At 37.8% G+C, this 13,183-nt stretch overlaps 1 protein-coding gene across 3 annotated transcripts in view; it reads left to right on the top strand.

The window, feature by feature from the left end:
- EML4 (EMAP like 4) overlaps positions 1-13,183 on the top strand; it is a 164,371-nt gene that overhangs the window by 80,584 nt on the left and 70,604 nt on the right. For all 3 annotated transcript variants that reach the window (XM_075146944.1, XM_075146943.1, XM_075146942.1), the window contains exon 2: positions 10,368-10,550. In XM_075146944.1, coding sequence (XP_075003045.1) covers positions 10,368-10,550 — 183 coding nt within the window. The remainder of the gene's footprint in view (positions 1-10,367; positions 10,551-13,183) is intronic.

The following is a 13,183-nucleotide window of genomic DNA, read 5'->3' as shown; positions in this document are numbered from 1 at the left end:
TTACAAAGATAATGTCTAACTTGATTGCTAGATAACAGAAGCTGGAGATTATTCATTTGTGTTTCAGGATTTGAGATTAGTAAAATTTTGCAAATAAACATTGCATGGTACAAAATAAATTGTATCCATAAAAGAAGAGGGTATGTTGCTATGCTTGATGTTATCTTACTTAATGCTTTGAGTGCTTTTCTGTTTTACTGCTGAAATTATACCCTAGAATTGATGAGAATATAGCAAGCTTAAAGAGTAGAAACAGCTTTCCTCCGGGGCAAAAACGGACTTGTTAAAAGCACACCACAAACAAAAACTCAGATAAGTTTGTTGCCCTAATAAGCAATAAATATTTAAGATGTTGGAAGGTTTCCATAACTTTCAGATTAAAAGTGTGTTAGTACTACTGAATTCAGATGTTCTGCAGCAGAGGAGATGCACTGCAGTGATGGGGAATGTTGGACTTTCGCTGCGTTGTTGCAATCTAAAGATTGAATGTTTTGCAAACTCGGATTTTATTTGCACATTACTGGAAAAAATATATTGGAAATATATTTTGGAACTACAGCTTGGAAAATCAGAGGTAATCTGTATGAATTGGGGCTTAAATCTGCTTGTGTTGAGCAGATCAGTGACAAGTAATGCTGCTGTCTTTTGTAGATTTATGCGGTAATGAAATATGGTTAAAGAAAAGTGTTATGAGTGGGAAGTCAAAGACTGAACATAAAATCAAGTTAGACATTATCTTTGTAAATAAAAGTGTTGGAACATTTCTGAAATTTGTTGTACTGGCTGCTTCATTGTGCTGCTCTTTTTTCCTTCCCGCAGGACTCATAAATAACTTTCTAATTTGTAACATCAAAAATACCACTGTACAAAAAAGATACCCTAAATATACAGACTCTTCTCTGAGCAGGAGTTAGCACCATCACTCTGACAAAAGCAGTTAAAAAATAAGTAGTCCCGGGGGGAGGGAGGGGTTCAGAGAGAGGTGGAGAATCTGAGATTACTGTGAGTGCTCTTTCTCTTCTTTTGCTTCCCCCCTCCCCCCCTTTTCCATTTACAAGCCTTCACACCAACTTCCTTGTCTGCCAGATAACTGGTGGGTACCTGTCTGTGTAAATGAGTTTGCAAAATACTCTGGGAAAACCAGAGTGTTTCAGATGATCTCTTGTTCCTTGGTGAACTCTCCACGACGTTTGCTGGACTTTATGATGTTTTGGATCCTGGTACTTTTGTCCGAGCCTGAATATGGTTGTATTATCATTCCTTGTGTTGAGCAGATCAGTGACAAGTAATGCTGCTGTCTTTTGTAGATTTATGCAGTAATGAAATATGGTTAAAGAAAAGTGTTATGAGTGGGAAGTCAAAGACTGAACATAAAAACCAGAATTGGATTAGTCCTTCAAGCCTGTATTTAATCTTCTGGATCATATAGGTATTAAGATGCAGCCTTTAATTACTTGATCATAGTCTCCCTCAAGTCAGTGCTCGGAAAAGGTGATTCTGCCTAAAAAGCAGTTGCTCAGTGTTTTGAGTTGCCTTCATTTTCTTTGCGTGGCTCCCTATGTTATTTTTATGTCAGGGCTTTTAGTCTTCCTTTTCAAATAAACGCATGAATTTCAACATTGACTTTGCTATAACATTTATGGTAGTGCCTCAGTAGCCCACAAGTGTTAATTAACCTTTATGCAGTGTGGGATGATGCTTACATTTAACAGATGAAGAGTGAAGTTAAAAAGAGATTAAGGTCAAAAGCATCTGCTAATTACCCAATTTTCTAATTAAGTAATTGCCCAATTTGAAACACGGAAGACTTGATTGTCAAAGTGCATAGGTAGGACAGCCCTGTACACGTCAAAAACCTGATTACTACGGGTGTGAGGTACCTGTGAGAGCTCAGCACTTTTCCACGCCGATGTCCGGTGTTCCAGGTTAGGCAGAACATGGAGGTTCTTCCTCTGTGTCGCCTGGGGAGTGCGGGAGGGATGCGTTGATGCTTTCCTGCTCTCGGTGCCCTGTTCTGGCCACGCCGTAGCCCCAGGCAGTGTCTGGCTTTGCCTCTGTCCTGCAAAGCTGGAAGACCGTTGAGTTTCTCCATGGGGTGGCTGGGTGCCATCTACTCGTGGTGCGGGGAGGCGAGCAGTGGCAGAGCCCTTGGTGAAGAGGAAGACCTCAGAGATTTGGTCCCTCTTCAGCATGAGAAAAGTTGTTTGTCAGGAAATTTTAACTGAGTCAGTTTGGGCATGGGGAAGGATAAGGAAAAGGAACTCCAGAGACTGAAATTTTCAACCTGCATAGTTTCATGCTTGGCAAAGTTATTAATTTGTAACTTTTAAATTAGCATTTTATTATGGAAACGATCATAAATGTTAATAATGTTAACACTTCTAGCATAACATGAAATATTTTTGACAAAGGAATACTAATATATGTGTGCTAAAGTGTTATTTTTAATGCATATGTAACTTACAGTGGAGCAGTTCATTGCAGCAGTCTCTTTGGTTGCTGTGTGAACTTCCAAGCATACGTGTTAGATAACAGGAGAAGATGCTCTCTGCCCCTCTCTTTCTCTTGTTGTCACATGAAAATAGGGTGGCATCAGATATGAAAACAGCTTGGGGTGACTGGGATTGCTGCTGAACGAGTTATGCGGGGCATCCCAAGCAGGTGCCTGTAGCCACCATGAATTCTGTCTGTGGTGTGTAGAGCTTGTTCATCTGTTTAGCAGAAGCTAAACTTTTGGAAAGCAAGGTCATGTTCTGCTGGTTGAAGGCCAAGCATTGAAGAGTCCTGAGCTTCAGAACAGTACCAGGAGCATCCAGAGCTAAGCAATGCTAGGGGAAGAAAAATACTTAAAAACCACAAGGCTTTTTAAGTAGTGGGTGGTGAAAATCCCATGAATGGTCTTACAGTTGAGATGCGCCTTAATGGAGGTGGCGCTGATACGAAGTATGCAGTTCAGGAAGGATACATGAGAGAGCCAGCATAACTATCTGCCTCTTCAAGTAATTATATGGATACCGATGTCAAATAGGAGAAGTGTGTGTAAGTGTTGGTTTTGTTTTGTTTTCTCAGTCTACCTATCAAAATTAGTATTGGCAAGTATAAAGTCTGATCTGTTTCTTCTTAAAACTTGTGTGCCCAATAAATAATACAGTTACTGGAAACTTGGGCAAGCTGAACACTCACGTTGGTCAAATACAGCATGGGTGGAGTTGTGCCCTGTGAATCTCGTGCTGATATGTTTCTAGATTATCTGTATTAAAAATAATACGAGTGTTTACAGCAGCAGATGCATGGGATTATTACAAAAATATTTTTGTCATAACAGCTGTAATTTGTGGTTATTACGAAGTTACTTTTTCAGGATGTTTTTGTATTGTCTTTTAATCTTTCTCCTTCCCTTGCTTTTTCATGTCAGCAAAAAACAAAGATATGAAAGCCCATGTGCACAAATCTGTTTAGCGTACACAAGTAGAACTATTAATTATTAGGGATGAAGTGATAGATCATCTTATGTGTCAGACCAACCCTTTAAAATGAGATTGCCTGAAAACATGGGTGGTGTTCTCTATAATGTAATAGGGCAGTAGTAGGCTCACAGACATGAACCCGCTTCAAATAAACCATAAAGCAGTCCAGAAATAGCAAAGATCAGTCGTGACTATTGCATTGCAGAATATTCCTGTGTTAGGGTAAAGTCTTCTCATGGATCATCTACAGACAAAACACTGCAGTTGTATAATGTATATATGTTGTGCTTAATTGAAAAGTCTTAAGGAAACTTTGTCCAGTGTAGTTATATATCTTTTTGTTCTTCTTTTAAAATTTAATGTAATGCTTTAATGATTTAAATTGATAGTTTATGGCCCATGGTTATTTTTTTTTTTTTTTTTTTTTAAAATTGAGTTTTGGGGTGTATGATTACAGATCTGTACAGGTCTGTATAGGTCTATTCCGTATGGGCCAGTTTACACTTATTCAAGTCATGCATAAATTGTTAACAGCATAAATTATATTCCTTTCAGGTTGTAGGCACAGTCCAGATTTTCAGACTTGAGTGAGGGTTGGCTTTTTTTGTTGTTGGTTTGTTGCGTTTTTTTATGGCCCAGATCTGTATCCATCAGTTAACATAGTGGATTGCACTGCTATATTTTAAAGTGAATAATAAGCAATCTTTTTACATGGTTTATGATTAAAAATGCAGATTAGCCATTGGGATGATCACTTTTGATGTTTAAGGCACTATCCACTAGATGTTGCACTCTCATTTTATGGTCTGATTCTGCAGTAGGATCTGTGCAAATAAACTTATACTGCTTACTGTGGACTTGAGTTTAAAGTGGCTTGTGAAAGGCTAGTGGAGAGTAATACATCTTTTTTTATTAACTAGCATGTAGGGGACTAAAATAAGATTGGACTATGAAACACTAAACGATCTAACAAGCTGCGCAGGGAAGACAGTTTTCTCAACGTGATGGTCCTCGTGCAGCATCAACCCTGAGCAAATGAGTGAAGTATGACAACATGCATTCTTCCTGAAAACCTGAAGAAATGTCTGTGGAAGAGAAAAATACAAGGCTTAGCTAGTGTTGGAAGTACTAACAGTGCCACATATTTGAGAGCTGTGAGTTGGGGACCACTGTCTGCAGTCAATGACTTAGCTGTACCCATCTCAAAGCATCTGCATTATTGTTCTACAAGAAAGTACAGAAAGAGATTTTACCTTTGTCTCCAATAATTAATGTGAGATCAAGCAGGGCATTTTTTAAAATTCTGAATGGAAAAATTGGGAAATTAGGGAAAGAGAATGAAAAAGTAGGAAAGGAAGTAAAAAATATGTGGAGTAATGCAGAGTGTTAAAGGCCAGAGTCTTGCATTTGCAGGAAGAGAAAACTTGGGGACAGCTTCCCACCCCACTTCCATGCCACCAGATCTAGCTTCTAGGCATAGAAGTTAATACAGTATCCTTTTTCTGGGGGTGGGGGGGTGGGAAGTGGGGGAAGCTTTTTTAATCTTCCACGTTTGTGTTTGTGTTTTAGTTCCCGTTCTCATGTTCCTTCCATGACTCACATCCTTTACAAAACCGAGATAATTTGTGTGTGTGCTGGCTTTTGGAGGAGGTGAAGGAGATACTGCGAGCAAAAGTGTAGAGTCTAATTCAACTTTTTGTTGTTGTTTTTGAGAATTATGTATTAGAGATATGGAACAGAATTCCTGATCTTTTATGAGCTAGTCTTAAGTGAGCTGTAGAAAACTGTAGAGAATTTTCTTTCACTTAACTGACAAATTTGTTTTTCCTACTATGTTATCTCTCTAGAAATGTAAGCCTCATCCAGATTCAAATTATTCACTGCTCTTCAGAATGAAAATTGCAAGTTGTGAATTCGTACCTTCCTGCACACATGGACAGATCACAGTCCTAGTAAGAAAGGGTTCCTTTGGGCCAATTAACTCCTGAAATTGTCAGCCAGATCTTTATACCAGTCCAAGTAATTTCTGTTGCATTTCTGTGATAAAAGACTCGTACCACTCTGGAGAAAACACAGAAAACTGTGTGGGTGCCTTGGCAGGCAGGGATTTAAAAATATCTGTGGTTTGTGTGGCTTTATTGGATAAAATGTAGGATTTTCCACCCTGTGGTTTAAATTTCCATGTGCTGGAGTTTGTAGAATTTGTTTTTCTGAAATGTTGCTTATGTCTAAAATGAAGCCCTTACTTATGTTTAGTCGGGGCGGGGAGGAATTGACTCAGAGAAGTGATAATGGATGCTCTGGAATTGTTGAGGGGCCCCAGAATAGATGGATCAGTAGTAAGATACATTTTTTTAAATGCAGCCAGTTCAAATTTCTCCTAGGCAGTCAGTGATGAAGGGTGATACTTTTCAAATGCTGACGTGCCTCGTCAGTGACATGTGAGGAGAGGATTGATACATGGATTGGGAGGTTTGTTAAATGCCATCACTACGTACTGGATACTCCTTTCGAAGTTCCTGGCTAAAGTCTAAGGGGTGGGTTGAGCTGCTGCTTTGTGCAGTCTGCTGGGAGTGGTTGGATGCATGTGACTGTGAGGAGTCCCACGCAGTGTAATGCATCTGTTTCACGCTGTTCGTTGGCTCTGAAAAATGAACCCTAATTTTTAGGGTCATTCAGATGTCTCATGAGTACTGAATACAAGCGTCCCATACATCCCTGCTTACTCCAAGAGGAGGGGAAGAATTAATGTTTAATGGCTAAAATTAAATATCAAACTAGTGAACTATGGTAAAATAACAAGACGTATTATTTTGAAAGTTACAGCACCATTTGTTTAGACCTAGCATGTTTTTGCTGTCATTTGAGTACCAATACACTTACCTTAAACCACTTTTTAAGATTGAAGGACCTTAGATCCACATCTGTGTGGATGTCTCCTTACTACTACCAGCGAGCACTGCAGATGGTGCTTCTTTCGCAATGGATCTTGTTCCCAGTGGCTCTCTTGAAGGCATAGGTCATGGGAAACATGACCAACACATCAGAAATGATGCTATTTGGTTATAATAAAAATAACCAGATAACTAAAAAGGTCTTTTAAAAATTAATTAAGTGAATGAATTAATAGTCAATTGCACTTACAAATTTCTTGCTATATTCCCTATCCTTGTTTCCCTCTTTAAATAAATAAATAAATGACTCTCCCTCTGGTTTAGTAAATTAAGAGTGGCTCATGGAAGGCCTGGATAGATGTCTGAGACAGCACGATGTTTAGGAGTGGGAGAAGAGGAAGGGAGGAGATGGACTTCTGCTTCATAAGTGACTGACTTTGTACTTGCATAAGAGCTCTTTCCCCTCTGAAGGGCATCAGGCATGCCCTTGAAGGAAGCTTTTTGTTTAAACTTCTTTTGAAGTTTATTTGGAAGTTATTTAGATTATAAGAATATATTTTTAACGGAAGAAGAAATCTGGAAGAGATTTCAAAAACTTCTATGGAAAAAAAAGGATAGTTTTGCATTGTGCAGATTTGTCAAAATGATCTCAAGGATTGCAGTTGTGTTTGCTTTCAAGGCATCTTCTTCTAAGCTAATCCCTAGTTGACTGACTTTTCAAGACACTGCCAAGAAGGGCATGTTGGAGTTCAGTTGAATATTTGCTGTCATGGGTGAGGTATTTGGGTTGGGAATCATTCATTTTAATTCTCTAATAGTTACCAGGGTAATATATGATTGTCATCCCTTGAAACAGATGCTGCTTCTGTAGAGTGATAAAGAACACTAAAATGTCTTCTCAGTGTGCTACTGTGTTCTTTGATCAACCAAAATATTCTTGATTTCCTAGTGATCTTCTTGCTATCCAGTTTCTTTCAGTCGCTGTGTCTCTCTCGGCAATGCAAAGCAGCAGCTGGTGGTTTGAAACCTCTTTTCTTCCATTGTACACACAGCCCATTGCTTTGCCTATTTTTGAATCGGCTAAATGGCTTAACCTTCTTGGTTTCTTACTCATGCCCCATTTACACAGCTACGACCTCTGACAAGCTGTTGCGATGAGGTTGAATTTGAGGGTCCTTCTGCCTCTCCATGCCACGTCTAGGAGTTAAGCCTCCATAGCACAGGCCATAGAGGTGAACATTAGCCAACTCCTCTACCATCTCGTTTGATATGTTGAGGGAGTAAAAGCATTGCAGCTCAGCCTTACAGGGCAGAAGAATTTGCCTTCCTGGTCCCTTTGAAGTTAATGACGTAGCTGTGGCTTTGGGAGCTGCAGGAGCCATCTAATGTGTCCCTTTTTTGAGGTGCTGGGGTTCAGCAGAAGCAATCTAGTCAATGTTCGTAGTCAATGGGAAAAAAGATGTCCATGTCAGGCAGCCAGCACTCTGGTAGAGTGCTTGCATCTGTGCTCATTGGAGAGACCGACCAGCAGTGGAGCCTTTCCTGGTTTGGTAATTACTATTATTTGGACTCCACGCAGGGAACACAGTAATGTCTGGCTTCTAAAATGATGATTTGACATAGCTACTTAGTTCTTTCACAAATGCTTTATAGTAATCTGTATATTTATATGGCCTCAGAATATATCCGTAATTTATCCATTATAAAACCTTTTGTAGTTCATTAATTGAAGGCTTTGGCAGACAAAAAAGGAAAAAATTAAGCTTTCCTTTTTTTTTTTTTCTCTTTTTTAAGGAAATGTCAAATTTCTCTCTTCTGTGTTTCGACTGCTACTGCAGTGTAAGGTGAAATATAAAGATCATAATATTTTGAAAATAATTGTCACTGTTTTATGCAATGTTCATTTTGACTGGTCCACTGCATGTATTTAAAGGCTAATATTGTAAGGACAGCAAAAGTATGAATTATATGGTACTTCTTTCAGTCCATTCACTTCCCTAAAGTAAAAACTTTTCTTCATTAATTCATTTATGTAAATTTACTTTAGTTCCTTTTGATATGCTGCATAGGTACATGTGCTTGTAGGAACTTCTCCTAGCTCCTTAAAACAGATGGGGTTTTATGTTCTGAAAATAGGGGGTTTAATAAAAGAATCTTACACAGTCCTTCCCAACTTGGGGTACCTGTCACTGGTTTGGATTTGTAAAGTACTATTGAGAGAGCATCAGATATGTTGGGCTGTACAGTCATTAAAATAACTTTTCTGCATATAGGAGGTACGGTTATGGCTGGTGATATTAAAGGCATTTTGTTCGGAGTTGTTCTGATCTGTTGTCTCTGGATCTCAGTCCGATTACCTGCCTTATTAATTCCCCTGCAGTTCTTTTTATTTATTAGCCTGAATGAATATAGTATTAACTATGAAGTGATTCACTTCTGCTTTTGGTTTAACCAAATAGTGCATTAAATCAATATGCAAAACTGTCTTCTCGTAGGACTTGTTTTATCAATGTAATTTTAACTGTTCCGTTCAGTTTAATAATAATTGTGAATACATTTCACTGCTAATATTAGTTTGTTTTACTAATTCCTTGTAGGAATTTTCTTAGTGTTGTGAAAGTATTACTGTGATTCTCTATTTCGGTTGGTTCAATTCTTGCTCCTTCAGTAGTGAGTAGCATGTTTTAACTGAATGGAAGTTGGCATTAAACTCATTAATTTCTTTCATATTTAATTCTTTGGAGGGGTTTGGCCCAGTGGTCTTTTCGCTTACATTTATTTTAAAAGTGCCCTTACGCAAATATTTCAAAGATTAAGGCTTTTTTAAGTGAAAAATAGAGTTTTAGGATTGTGGCTTATATTAACTTTTTTTTTCCCTCGATTAGTGAACTAAAGTTTAGATTGTATGTAATCGCAGTAATGATATCCAGCTATTCACCCTTACGTGTAAATTTGCTGTTTGTATATATTTCATAGAACATTGACTCATACTGTCTGTTTGTATAATACAGGTAAATTTTGTAAACCTGTATTAGAAGTTCCTTCCTGAGTTTTTAGTAAGCCTAAATCAGGATGGATAAGGAATTCAGTACCTTGTCGTTGAGCAACATATTCTTTTATGGGTCTTTTTTAGTGGTTGGCCTGTGATTTGTTGGAACAGCCAAATACAAAAATCTGTTATGTGTTATTTTGGCTTGGCAGAAATAATGCAAAGAACTGTCAAAAGCAAAGAGTACGCAGAAGCTGTAATTTCCTTTTTACCACTGAAGAATAGATTTGGCTGGATTATGCCTTCCATGCTAATCTATCTCTGTGTGGCCAAACAGATTTTTGGAACCTTTTTGTAGTGTATTTATTTTCTGTTCACTTCAGGCCAAATGTTATAATGTCATATATTTTTTTGGCACATGCAGGGTGGTGATGTGAAAAAAGTTAGAGAGAAGGCATTGGAGTTAAGAACTCTGATCTAGACCATTTAAATTGAGATTGCCACTTGATGCCATTAGGGCATGGCTAGCAATACTTTTATGTTCAACTGCGGATTTTTTTTTTTGACTTTACATCTTGCTTTAAAATTAAGGATCACATTTAAAATTCTTCAACAGTTCCAAAAGAATATATTGCGAAATTTGACCACAATTTTATACCTTTTTTGTTAATTCAGTTGGCTATTTAAATAAGCTTAATTTCAGTCTTCCTTCTACTGGTAAGCATGTTTTTCTTTCTACACTATTTTAACAGAAAACACATTTCCTCTTCTGATTGTAATCAGAACTCTTTAAACCTTCTGTTTTAGTTAATGATTAGTAACGTTTCTGTCTTGAAGCATTAATTGGATACATTTAACATAATATCCATTCCTTCTTTGCCTAAACATGTTTGAACATCTTCAGTATTTCAAAATGCTGGGACAGGCGTACTCATGCTGTACATGCTTCTTGCTCTGGCTTTAGCTTAGAACAAAACCGTTAAATGCCTCTTTCCGCTCTGCTTTCCCGCTATACAGATGACAGCATCTCAGCTGCGAGCACGTCTGATGTCCAGGACCGTCTTTCAGCCCTGGAGCTGAGAGTACAGCAACAAGAAGATGAAATCACTGTGCTAAAAGCAGCGTTGGCTGATGTGCTAAGGCGTCTTGCTATCTCTGAAGACCATGTAGCTTCTGTGAGAAAATCAGCACCAAGTAAAGGTAAGCCCATATTTGGTAAATTCTTTCCAGAGTCAGAATGTTATAATTTAGAATGTTCTCCATTGATCACTTCTTTTTTCCCTTTTCTGTCTCATGTGGAAAGGCAGGTATATTTTGAGCTGGAGGGGTTAGTTTTTTAAGAGTTCTTTATAATATATGGCTAATAGAGATCTGAAATATGCATATTAATTTTGCCGTTTGCTAAGATTTTTATGTACTTGACACCCCTGAAAATTTACCTTACCTCTTGTTAAAAGGTTCCTGTTTTAATTTAAATGGTGAAATGCTTTACAGCTGCGGTCTTTAACCTGCCACTGGGGGTTCTGGCACATATGAGCAGCTCTGAGTCTCGGCTTTGACTTCACGTAGAAGTTATTCAACTGAAGGGGTGTATTAGCGGCTATGTTTCCCCCTGCTCCTAAATCACAAAACAAAACTAAACAAAAAACCCAAAACACATTGCCACCAAATAAGGAAGTTTTCTGAATAGAGTTAATTTTTGTTCATCTACAGAGATAAATCGTCACCAGCAGGTTTCTTGTAAGAAGTGGCCATGTAGCGTCTCTTCTGCATAGTGGCTAGTAATTTTCCATTGTAACTTTGAAATATATAGGATTGTTTAAAAGTAGAGAAACTAGATGCTGTTTGCGCTAATTTTTACATACTTTTTTTTTTCCATGAACATTTCCTTTTCTATTCTGGAGAACTATTTGAATCGAGTTACTTGAATTTACTCCAACTTAAAATTGTGTAGTCAGAGAGAACTATGGCTACGTATGTTTGTGGTACATATTAAGCCTCTGATTAAATAAAAGTTTAGGTCATATTTGAGATAATTTAGAGTTCTAATTCACCATAAATGCATGTATCCCCATCAAACCATGCAGCGCATAGTTTTCTGGGCTCAATCCCTGTATTTCAGCCTTGAAGTACACCCATTACACCAATGCCAGTATAACACTGAACTGAAACATCATAGCATATATTCGTTTGGGTGGCTGCATTATACAAGCTGAAAATGCAAAAGCTGAAAATGCTGAAAGTTTGGATTTTTTCAGATGGGGCAGAGAGATCCTTAATTAAGTGTTTTTGCAGTCTCTATGCCAGATGGAAGGAAGTGATGATGCTTAATTGGCTTGGGCTCTGAATTCTGCCATTCTCTCTTGCTTGCTAAATGGTAGACTCTTGTCATCCTTGTTTATAAATGCAGCTTCTACCTGATATGCATCTCTGCATATGCAAAATCTACCTGATATGCATCTCTGGTCTCATCAAGATTGAGACTTCCTTCTCTAACTCTGTGTAAATAGAGCTCTAGCAAGTACTTCGACTAAATCCATCTTCGCTGTTTGCTGTCCATTATGACAAAAAGAAAATGTCCAAGTAGAAAACTGTGGGCAAAATGCGTGCAACATAGGACCTTATTCTTCCCATTTAAATGCAGATGAGCTGGGATATGCACAAACATGGCTGAAGACCTTTGGCTTGAAGCTGTCTGATACCCAGCAAACTCTGTGCACAGGCAGGGCAAACGTGCTGTGTTCTGCAAAATGCCTTGGGGGCCATCTCTTTACTGAGACTCTGGGGGTCCTGGGGCCATACACAGTTCTCCAGGTGAATTTGTTCAGTGAAAAATAAATTAATTATTTCTTGGGGGAGGGGGGTGGAATATCTAAATATCTTCAGCTTTCTCCTATTACATCTCTACCAATTAATGACAACAGCATGTAACTGTGAAGAAAGAGATGGGTGCGGGGGCAGAGATGTACACATATGAGCTAATACATTGAACTTAAATGAGTTATGACTAATTGGCACTGTATTTAATTTGTGGTAGATGTGTCCCCTTTGTGTTCAATTACCTAATACCACCAGGCAACACATTAACTTCACTGTTTATCATTAAATCAGCTGCATATGGATGGTATAAAGATGCTTTTTGCAATACCTTAGGTTCTACTTTTGATTTCTGTATTTTAAGTTCATTCAATAGATAAAGAACTCTTGAAATGTTTTAACAAAACGAAACGTATTATTTTCATGAATAAGTAGGATTGGCAGAAGATCTGAATTGTCATATAAAAATAATACTCAAGGAAGTCATTGTTAATTTTTCTTTGAACTATTTTACGGGTACATAACAGGCTCTTACTAGTCAAGTCATGCTGCAAAGGTAATTGTATTCCTCCAAAACTCTTTTTGGTGTTCGTGATCCTGTCAAGAATCTGGATTTCTGCATTACAACAATTGCAATTTCATGGTAAATATTATAAGTAGGTTTTCTTTAAAAAAATGCTGAGTGTTTGATTCACAGAAGTATTTGTCTCTACAGCAGCCCTTAAATACATGCTGGCATAAATAATGAGGAAAGAGCATAGATGTGTATATATTTCTGAATACACCGAGACACGTGTGTTTAATTTGAAGTATGGCAACACAGTGAGATAAATACCTTTAAAATAAACTGAATTTACAATAATCATAGCACCAGAAAAAGCCAACTTGAATCTTTCCATCAAACAAAAGAGTTTTAATCTACTTAAGAGACAATATCTAACCTCGTTTGAAGGAGTCTTTCCTACTTGTTGCTGAAATGAGTTTTCCAAAACCTCTCCATTTTTTTTCTCTCGTTG

Source organism: Calonectris borealis, chromosome 3 (assembly GCF_964195595.1).
Source record: "Calonectris borealis chromosome 3, bCalBor7.hap1.2, whole genome shotgun sequence".
NCBI lineage: Eukaryota > Metazoa > Chordata > Aves > Procellariiformes > Procellariidae > Calonectris > Calonectris borealis.
The sequence above is the reverse complement of the archived record's forward strand: the minus strand, read 5'-3'. Positions and strand labels throughout refer to the sequence as shown.